Source organism: Apium graveolens, chromosome 5 (genome assembly GCF_009905375.1).
Source record: "Apium graveolens cultivar Ventura chromosome 5, ASM990537v1, whole genome shotgun sequence".
Classification (NCBI taxonomy): Eukaryota; Viridiplantae; Streptophyta; class Magnoliopsida; order Apiales; family Apiaceae; genus Apium; species Apium graveolens.
This window is the reverse complement of record NC_133651.1, coordinates 63,802,534-63,813,512: the sequence shown is the minus strand read 5'-3', so window position 1 is coordinate 63,813,512 and position 10,979 is coordinate 63,802,534. Positions and strand designations below refer to the sequence as shown.

The following is a 10,979-nucleotide window of genomic DNA, read 5'->3' as shown; positions in this document are numbered from 1 at the left end:
AATGATCAAAATCTTGGAGAAATATCTTCAAAATGTAAACACCATGTTGCCTACAACAGACTATAATCTAAAAGATGACAAGGATGATGATGAGCAGAAGCATGATGAACAAAAACCTTCTGACTCAAATCCAATTCAATCTTCAACATCAACAGGTAGCAAGGATAAGAAGCAAAAAGAGAATAAGGATGATGATAAGAAGAAAGGGAATGAAAGGAGAAGCAAGAAAATACAAGATGGTTCAAAACCACACCAACAAACCCTAAAAATCCAAATTAAACAAGCTCAACCTTCTGTGCCAACAACCTCAAACATCAAACCACCTCAAACCTCTAAGCCTAAATTCCTATACAAACAAACTGCTAACACTTTTCTGAAAATACCAATCACCACAAGCCAAACAGTTCTCAAGAAAATTACCAACCTACCTTCTGTAAAGCCATCACTCAGAGTCAACTACAAGTCTGTTGGGAGGAAACCTAAGAAAGCCAAGCATACTGAAAAAGTACAAGTTACTGAAAGGGTCATCTGGAATTACTTCAAGCAAAGTGATTTTCTACCTTTAAATTGGTGCATCTCAGATGAAGATTATTTTCAACTAGCTGAGGAAATAGTTAGAGTTTGGGTTGTAACTCTAAAGGAAGTAAGAATCTACTATGAAGATGTGTCCTTCACATTTCTTGGCTGCAACTTAATGGATAATCTTTCACCCATAGAAATTAAGAGGGTGATAAGTTTGCTGAAGGATAAGGATACTGCTACAAGAACATGGATATTTGTTTTAGCTGAATGGCTGATAGTAAGGGAGGAAAGGAGAGTAAAGAATAAGGCTGAATATGAGGAGAAGATAAGGAAGTATGATGAGGAGATTGAAATGTAAATTAAAAGATCAGAAGAACTCAAGGTCAAAGGAATGAGCAGAATTTCTAAGGATGGAAAATTTCTGAATATCAAAGCTGGCAAATTCACAAGATTTAGGATTGATTAGTTAAATGGTTATCCAAAGCATGACAGACTCAAACTTGTGGAAGCTCTAACAGGGACACCAGTCATAGAGGAACTTGAAATTCTTGTATATCTAAAGGACCTCATTAGAGAAGAAGAAGAAACAAAAATAGTCTTTGTCTAATGCATGTAACTATTTAAAATCACCTAATGTATAAATATTGTAATTGTGTCAAATTTTGTGTCTCAGTCTTATTTTCCATTGTAGATTGGGGTTAGTCTTGTTAACATGCATGAATTTGTGATAAGCAATCTTCTCACAAATTGGGGGAGATTGTTGTGCAAGACATGCCTGTACCAATAATAAGACTAAGTCAAATTGACAACCCTAAGTAAGTTATATGGCAATCTATGTTTGCATTGCGTATTGTAATACTTAAGTTTGTAAAAATGTTCAAGAGCAGACTTGAGTCTTTTTCTGTAAACAGTATCAAGCCTAAGAATTCTATCTGGGAGAAGATCAAGAAGATCATGCCTTAGAAGAATTATGAAGAAGCTTGGAGTTGAATAAATATGTTTTGGAAAAAATATTCTAAGTCAAGATATCTACAAGTCATAAATTGAGTGTTATAGAGAAGTCATTTGAGAACTCCAGAATGACTTATCGAGAAGTCAGGAAAAGCTACTAGAGAACTCAGAGATATTGACAAGCCAATTTGAAGACATGAAGAATGGAGATATCGACAAGTCATTTCTTTACTAGAGAACTCAGAAATATCGACAAGCCAATTTGAAGACATGAAGAATGGAGATATCGACAAGTCATTTCTTCACAAGAGAACTCAGAGATATCGACAAGCCAATTTGAAGACATGAAGAATGGAGATATCGACAAGTCATTATTCACTAGAGAACTCTGAGATATCGACAAGTCAAAATATCACCAGAGAACTCTGAGAGATCGACAAGTCATTATTCACTAGAGAACTCTGAGATATCGACAAGTCAAAATATCACCAGAGAACTCTGAGAGATCGACAAGTCAAAATATCACTAGAGAACTCTGAGATATCGACAAGTCAAAAATATCACCAGAGAACTCAGAGTTATCGATAAGTCAAAGTGAAGACATGAAGATGAGAGAACTCGACAAGCCAAATTCTCTTATAGAGAACTCAAAGACTTCGATAAGTCAAAACAATTGTAGAGTGATTAGAGATGTCGATAAGCCAATATACTTATCGAGATGTCAAGTTCTCTATATGCCAAACTGGAGATCTCGAGGTAAAACTCAAAGTACAAAATGCAGACCAGTTCAATATCCAAGATTATCAATTAACAAACAATCTAATCAAGTTGAATTGACAAGTCTACAAAAGCGGCTTGTAGAGTACAAGATCAAAGGCCAAGATTAACTGGCAAAGTAAAAGTCACAGGCGTGCAAGATTAGCAAAGATAACTAAGCCAGAAATAGAAAGATTTGATTATCTAAAAATAGGGTTTAGTATATGCTGTTGCATGCTGTGTAATAACCAGTGTTTACTGTTCTATTAAGTAAACACTGGATGCTTTATTAGTTGTAAAAATTTAGATCAGAAAAATCTTGTATTCTCTCAAGGAAGAAGCCAAGCTCTGTATCAACAACGAGCCTATAAATTTTGTAGCAAAATATTTTTAATTTTAATATAAGATTAGGTGAGTTTTGAAAGATTTGTGTTCACTGTTTTATTTGTCTAAATTCAGTACTAACACCAATAACTACTAGATTCTAATTTAATTTGTTCATCATAAAAAATACTTCAAGAAAAACAGAAAAACACTAACACACATTCCCCCCTATGTGTGTGATTCATTATCTAACATGAAGGTATTAGTCATGATACTAATTTAGGATTAATCAGATTATTGAAGGAAAAATCGGATATATTTTAATATCATAATTTATATTTAACTTTACTATCCTTATATTTAATAAATTTAAAAGTTAATATATATTTATTGTATCATGTTATATAATATAATTATTTACATTCAATTGAAATTCCATTTTATATATAATAGTTTAAGGTCGTGCTCCCGTGAAAACTTCTTAAAATGAGAATCGTGAGAACTAGTGATTTATGTCGTTGAAATTAATGATTTTTTGAAAAGTTGAAATTCATATTCAATAAATTGGTAATTTTGTGCAAATAATTTTTTTTTAAAATTTTATAAAATCACCAATTTTAACTACAAAAATCACCAATTCTTACATTTCCCATTTTAAGAAGTTTTTATTTGAGTAAAAATCTAATAATTTATTTGCAATATATCGATCAAGAATAATACATAATTATTAATCGGATTTCAAAAATCGGACGGTGAGATGCTTTGTAAAGAATTAATAGATAAAGTCAGGAATTTTTAGAACCATACTATTTTTGTTGAAGGAATAAAAAAAAGAAAATAGAGATGGTGAGAAAATCTATCACGCGCAAGGCACGTGCTGAAGCAAACAGCACACGCCTAAACCGTGCCAAACCCATAACACAAACCCCCCCTCACACGCGTGCCAAACCCTAACCCCCCCCTCTTTCTCTCTCCACCGCCTCCTCTCTCCATCTTGCCGGACTCTCGCCGGAAAATTGAAAACTCTCTTAACACTTCACTTTCCACTCCCTCTCTTCTCGGACTCATCTCTCAACATCTCCGACGCCTTTTCCGGAGAAAAGACTCCACCTTTTTACAGATCTGGTCTTTTGCAGCTATTACTGTGCGAGAATAAGTGTAAATTATCATAAAGTTTTCATCTTTATGTGTTGAAGATGGAAATGAGGTGGAAATTGTTTGTTACTTTCTGACATTTATGACACTTCAAGGTAAATTATCATTTTTTTTGTGTATGTATGTATGTATGTATAGGTTTTTCATGTACTTATATATGCTTCTATTTTGCTATTCATGTTAAAGCATTTATTCTTTTTTAATTTGTAGTGATAAATATTTTAGTAATTGCTTTCAAGCTTATTTAGATCATTTTTTTAATTTTTTTTTCTTTGTTTTTTTTCTATGAACATGAGCTCAAGTAGTGGTAGACTAGTAGTTAATTGGAACTCATTTGACTTTACTTTTTTTTTTTTGGGATGATTTGTCAAAATTATGAAGGGCTAAATGCTACTTCTGTCAACGTATTTGACTTTTAAGTCATGGAATTAGTCTAGACAAACAAGTGTTTTGTTAGTAAGTATAAACTGCGGCGAATTAGTGTGAATTGGCAATACTTTTGGTAAGAAAATGCTCCTTTTTTTATCCTAATTAATTGTTTGTTAGTCATAGTTTGCATTTTTTTGGAATGTAAAAAAGTCTAGAGCAGGGCTGAGATTTATAAAAATTGGATTTTTATGGGAAAAAAAATTCAATTTTTACCAGTTGAGTCATATTAAATTAGGGGACTGGATTTTAGAAAGTTCTGTGATTTGAATTTTAATATATTTTGAATGCATTTTTTATTCACATTAAAATTATGAGAAGGGTGATCCTTAACTAATCTATTTGTAAATATAATAAGTTATTTTTTTAACAAATTGGGCAAATTAGGGAGTGAGTAATAATTGTGGGAAATATTGAGCCTTTAATATAATATTGTTGTAGTTATTTGGTCTTTGTAAACATTGACGTCGATGGCTATAGCCTATAGGCTTCTTTTATTTGATATTATGTTGAATTTGCTACTTGGTTGATGTTCCATCGTTATGACTCGATATTCAGGGTTGCAGAACTTATTAGTTACAAGCGAAAAAAGTTATGTCAAGTGAGATGCAAAAATTCCAGACGAGTGAAGATGATGATGAAGAAATGGGAATGGATGTGAAAGAAGAAGATGATGAAGATGATGACGATGACGATAAGAATACTGCAAATCAGGTGATGGTTGGTGTTGAAGGAGGCTTTGCATCAACCAGCAGCAATAATAATCGATTTCAGCAACATCAGCAATATCAAGAGCAATTGACTCCTCAAGGAAGTAACAGAAGGTGCAGGCCTATGGAGGAGAAGGAGAGAACAAAGTTACGAGAGCGACAACGAAGAGCAATTACTGCAAAGATCTTGACAGGGCTTCGAAGGCACGGAAACTATAATCTTCGGGTAAGAGCAGATATCAATGATGTGATTGCAGCTCTGGCTAGAGAGGCTGGTTGGGTTGTTCTACCGGATGGAACTACGTTTCCTTCCAGGTCACAGGTAATCCATCTGTATGTTCTTTATCTACAGGTTTTTTTTAATGCGCATTATCCTAATGGAATCCCCTTTTTTCTTTTTGAACTTTACAACCCCCCTTCGTTTTAGACGAAAAACAGATAGAAGTGAAACTCAAAACCTACATTATTCATAATTTTATTGGATGCCTTAGAGGGACATAAATGTGTATATTTGGTGCTATTTTGTTTTCCTCCAGAATCTGTTGAGACTGACCTAAGAGTGTGAGACAATCCGCATAATAATTAGCAAGTAGCATACCCAGTAATCATAAGTTTTATAGCACCAAATAAGTATATTGCTGTTGAACTTCTGCAGAGCACAAAGCCTGCGGCTGTCACACCTACAACAGTTGTCACATCTTCATCTTCTCTGATGCCACCTCAGCAAATGTCACCTGCTTCCTTAGGAGGGATGTCATCTAGCTATCAGAGTACGGGGGAATATAATGCATGTCAATTGAAAGATATTTTTGTTCCATGTTCCTCCCCTTACGATGTAACATCGAATGCTCCGTCTCAGACTTCAGCCCTGTTAGCTGAGGGATTAGATGTTCATGACGATTCCATTATTGGGGGATCCATGGATGCTGTTAATAATAGACAGGTAAATGACTCACTCTACTTTAAATTCTGTGTGTAATGAATGGGCTGATGAATTACAATTAATGGTTTTCCTTCAACAATCGTGTACTCGTTGTATATCAAGAAGTGCATATTGCACTTGAAACCTTATATTATGAATTCAACTCACAGGTATAGTATGCACTGCTGGACTGCCATTAAACAGTACCACAGACGTGTGTGTCTGTGTGTTTAGAGTGGGTGGTTAAATAAATATGTTTTTATTTTTGTATGGTATGATGGATGCTATTGATTGGACTTCTTGATGGTTCATACTTCGTACTCCAGTAGTTCCTCTTCTGCTTAGCTAGAAGCTTTGGTGATCAGGCCCCTTCTGTATAGTGGTTGATCTATGTATATAATATATTTAAATAAAGAAAGTGTCAAATTTGTATATTGCAACTTTTTGATTAAGTGATCTTCTGCAATGTGCTGGTTTCTAGTCTTATTTGTAAGTTTCACCAAATCCGAAGATAGTGTTCCAGCACTAGCTATCACGCTTGGATTGGATACGGGGTCATGTTGCTTTTTTTTAGGTTGTATCTATTTTGCTGACTTCAAATAGACATGCCTAATGATTACGCTTATCTGTCAGGTTGTTATCATACCCCAGAGGCTGCAGGAGCGAGATTTCGCTGGCACTCACTATGTTCCCGTTTATGTCATGTTACCTGTGAGTTCTCTATATTAACTCTATTAAAATGGTGAAGTGCTGATATTTTTTCTTTTTAACATGTTCTATTTTGGGCTCCAGCTAGGTGTCATCAGTATGAAGTGTGAACTTGTGGATTCTGATAGTCTACTAAACCAACTTAGATTCTTAAAAGCAATCAATGTTGATGGTGTTGTGGTTAATGCCTGGTGGGGTATAGTAGAAGCACACGGTCCACAGGTTTACAATTGGAGCGGCTACAAAAGGTTGTTTCAAGTTGTCCGTGAACTAAAGCTCAAAGTACAGGTGAGTTAAATGAACACTGCGGTGAAGGGTTTAACTTGATACAATTGCATCTCTTCTCTAAGTAATGCTAATTAATTGATTTGCAGAGCAAGTGCAAATGCACCATTAGATCATTTTGAGGTTGATTAAGCAAATAACGCATTCAATCGAAATAACATCTATATCACACTATGACCCTTATAGATACTACCTTTTATCCTCTGCAATTCATGGGATTTCTAGTACATTTATTAACTAAACATTTATATAAATATGTGTGTATTATAGTTCTAAATTTTTATTCTATATTTATTTTTGTAACTATCATTATTGATCTCACGACATCTTTTTGTACTTGTAATTATACTAATTCCTATTCTTTGTTATAAATAATAGATTTTAATTTGTTATTGATGAGATTTGAGTATAAATATCTCAAAGTCTGTGAACTGATCAAGTTAACTGAAACCGACTCAGGTTGTAATGTGCTTTCATGAATGTGGAGGCAATGTGGGTGATGATGTAATTATTCCACTTCCTCAGTGGGTAGCCGAAATTGGTCTTACCAATCCAGACATCTTTTTCACAGATAGAGCAGGAAGACGCAATCAAGAATGTCTTTCTTGGGGAATCGATAAAGAACGTGTTTTACGTGGCCGGACTGCTGTGGAGGTATAATTTTGGCCTTTGAAATATTTGCAAGTATATATGTTGTCCTAGGGACCAGAGATAGCTATATCATTCAAACAAATGAGACCTTTCTTTCCCTTCTCTAAAATAACTTGATTTTTCCATCTTAAACCAATGAAATGTTCTGAAAGTTTTCTATCTTTTCTTTCCTGTCAATTCCTTGCACTACTATTAATGAATCAATAGTATGGAATAATACATGGGCTTATCTGAATTTGGATTTAAATTGCAAGGATTACTGTACTGGTGGATTACTGTACTAGTAAGCCACTCTACTTGTTGCCATGCATTTTAGTTGAAGTGACTTGAAGAACAAAGGAACTTGCGCATAAATTATGTATAGTTTAAGTTTCTTCTCGCCATATTGGATAATTCTTGTTAAGGTTCAGGGTTGAAGAATGTGAATTTTAATTCTAACTCGGCTTATTTACAACATGCTTAACTTGTATATGGCTATATAGTTCGAAATCCATCCTTGCAGGTGTATTTACAAATGTCCTACTGCCAATATATCAATTTTTGAGGTTCTTTTCCATCATATAAAAATGTCAAGGTCCTTAGACTGTGCCACTGCAATTCACTTATCGACTAATAAAATGGGTTAATGGTTCCTCTGCACCCGGTAATTATTAATTGAATTTATTCCCGGGGACCCTACTCCAAAACAATTTAAGTGTGCACAGATTATTCCTAGTCTTTGCTAAGTATATCCTTCAAAGTGAGTTATGCGTGCACGGTTTATGCGTTTCAAGTTTACCGATTAGTTTTATTACTTGTTAGTTGGGTGTTTAGTCGGGATCATTATACAAGCAGTCCATTAGTATTCAAAGGTTCAACTTTCTTGTATGCACAATACTTGTAGGTTTACTTTGACTGCATGAGAAGTTTCCGGACGGAATTTGATGTGTTTTTTGAAGACGGAAGTATCTCGCTGATTGAAATAGGACTTGGTCCCTGTGGTGAACTACGATACCCGTCCAATCCTGTGAAACATGGTTGGAGATATCCGGGTGTTGGTGAATTTCAGGTAAATATTAAAAAAAAAATTCGTTTAGTGTAAGTTACTTTTTCTCAACATTTAGCAGCCAAATTTTTTGTTTTTGTTTTGGTGGGATTTATTTTATTCAAATAATTCAGACTATTGAATGTAAATATGTTTCAGGCCTCTTTTCATCTTATAAGCTATTTTTTATATAGCAGGGTGTTGCTATTAGTAGAGTTTGTGTTTAACTATTCATGATTCATGTCCAGCATATATTTCTAGTGGATCCGATTCTGATGGAGGATCGTTTGATGGCTTTCTGGTCATCATTGGTGGTCCTACTTTTTTTTTACATCCTAATTTTACCGGCATGTTATATTACTATTTTGGATATCTTGTGAAATATTTTGAGGCAATGACGGAGCATAATAGATCTCAGAATAGGGGCCACTATTTTGAGGAATGTTATATCTCTAGCCATACAATCACACTTATCTATTAGCCAAGTTCCATGGCTTTAATAGACACGAAACTTTCATATGTTATCTTATAAGTTTTGTTCCTCGAGTATCTTCCGGAGGAATCAAGCGTCTAATGCTAAAATTGGCAATTTAACAAAAGTGTTTTGTGTTCCTATTCTAGAACAAGGCAGCCAAATAATTGTTTTTAATTGCAGTGTTATGATCAGTATCTGTTGAAAAGCCTGAGAAGAGCTGCTGAGACAAGGGGTCACTCCTTTTGGGCACAAGGCCCAGAAAACTCGGGTTCCTATAATTCCCAGCCGAAAGAAACTGGATTTTTTTGTGACGGGGGAGATTACAGCGGCCATTATGGAAGGTTCTTTCTCAGTTGGTACTCGCAAGTTTTAGTTGACCATGGTGACCGGGTAATATCTCTGGCCAAAATGGCTTTTGAAGGCATTTCTATTGCTGCAAAGGTGAGTAATTTATATAATCTGTTTGTTTTTAATCTGTAAAATCTTGCTACTATTCTAGTTTATTTAGGTGAGGATTATTGATTGATCGACTAACTTACTGATATGTTAAGGGCCCTTATTTAACAGGTTTATAGATTTTCATCAGTAGATGAGCCTTTTGCTGTTCACGGTTTTATATAAATAGTTAGTTAATTACTACTAGGCTAGTGTTGCTCAACACACTTTGTAATAGCTAATTGAAGTAATTTATAAATCCTTTGATATAAGCTGTCTAAGTATTTTACCTGGGTCCTATTTGATCCAGTTTTTTCTCGTATGCTAACTCTTGAGCAGTTATCAGGTATTTATTGGTGGTACAAATCATCCAGCCATGCAGCAGAACTAACAGCTGGATTTTACAACCCCTGCAACCGTGATGGCTATGCTCCCATCATGGCAATGTTAAAGAAGCATGAAGCTGGCTTAAATTTCACATGTGCTGGTAGAGGCATGTTAGCTCAATGCGGGGACTTCTCAGGAGAATTGGGGGATCCGGAGGGGTTGAATTGGCAAGTGAGTCTAGCCTGTAGGCATATAAAGTTCTGACCTTTTAATCTAGTGAAGTTCGAAGTCATTGTATAAGAACAAGTTTTGAAATCTAAAAGTTTAAATCGTTAAGTAGTTCAATTTTGTACACTTGTTGATCAATCTTCTAACATTACAGCTCCATGTCCAGGTTCTAAATGCTGCATGGGATGCTCTTATACCAGTTTCTAGTGAAAATGATCTTCCCTGTCATGACAGAGATGGTTATAACCATATCTTGGAGAAGGCAAAGCCTTTGAATGATCCGGACGGTAGACATTTAACTTCCTTTACATATCTTAGGATTGGCCAGCTTCTCATGGAACGACAGAACTTCATGGAATTTGAACGATTTGTTAAGAGAATGCATGGTAAGAGTACATCTTATGTCTTTTTGATGTTTCCAGAGCTTTTATTCAAGAAATTTGTGTTATGATCACCTTACCATAGGCAGTCTTTTCCTTTTGTTGGACTATTAGTACCCACTATTTCAGTATTGTGATTAATTTTCTTGTTTTGGTTGCAGGAGAAGCAGTTCTTGACGTTTAGTTATAGTCACAAGTTAGAAAGGATCCACTACTTGTATGATCAATGGTTTAACCAGGTAATTGCTGGTGGAAAATAGATTTGTAGTATAACATGTGTGTATATACAAATACCTTTATAATGTATGGCTAATGTAAACCAAGTAATTTTTGGTGCCTGCTTAAAAATCTGTGGGATCTGACTAGAAAACATGAGTGGCCACAAGATGCTGGCAAGTCAGTCAACCAAAAGACACTCTAGCTATAAGGGCACAAACAGACTTAAGTGAAATAAATGTAAGATTGCCCTACAGATGCGTAATGTTTACTTTATATAAACCCAAGTCTTCTGATAATTCATCAGTGGTGGTAGATGTATTATTTGGTATGACCCCTAGTCTTCTGGATTATGACTAGTCATCGGTGGGGAAGTAAAGCATATCAATCTTCCAATTAAGACAAAGGGTAGAAACAGATCCATCAAATGTAGTCTACTCTACATTGTTGCTCTGCGTAATATAGACGGCTACCTTGCAGAAAT

At 35.0% G+C, this 10,979-nt stretch overlaps 1 protein-coding gene across 2 annotated transcripts; it reads left to right on the top strand.

The window, feature by feature from the left end:
- The first annotated feature begins 3,477 nt into the window (after positions 1-3,477).
- Positions 3,478-10,751, top strand: LOC141724104 (beta-amylase 2, chloroplastic-like). 2 transcript variants are annotated; one of them, XM_074526094.1, is made up of 11 exons: positions 3,479-3,803; positions 4,693-5,166; positions 5,500-5,787; positions 6,400-6,477; positions 6,559-6,762; positions 7,219-7,413; positions 8,294-8,458; positions 9,090-9,350; positions 9,684-9,902; positions 10,066-10,285; positions 10,441-10,751. In XM_074526094.1, the coding sequence occupies exons 2-11, from the start codon at positions 4,729-4,731 to the stop codon at positions 10,461-10,463; spliced, it is 2,091 nt and encodes a 696-aa protein (XP_074382195.1). In that variant the 5' UTR covers positions 3,479-3,803; positions 4,693-4,728; the 3' UTR covers positions 10,464-10,751. The 2 variants fall into 2 exon arrangements, with proteins under 2 accessions (XP_074382196.1, XP_074382195.1); XM_074526095.1 differs by lacking the exons at positions 10,066-10,285; positions 10,441-10,751 and having other exon boundaries at positions 3,478-3,803; positions 9,691-9,884.
- Positions 10,752-10,979: the final 228 nt, after the last annotated feature.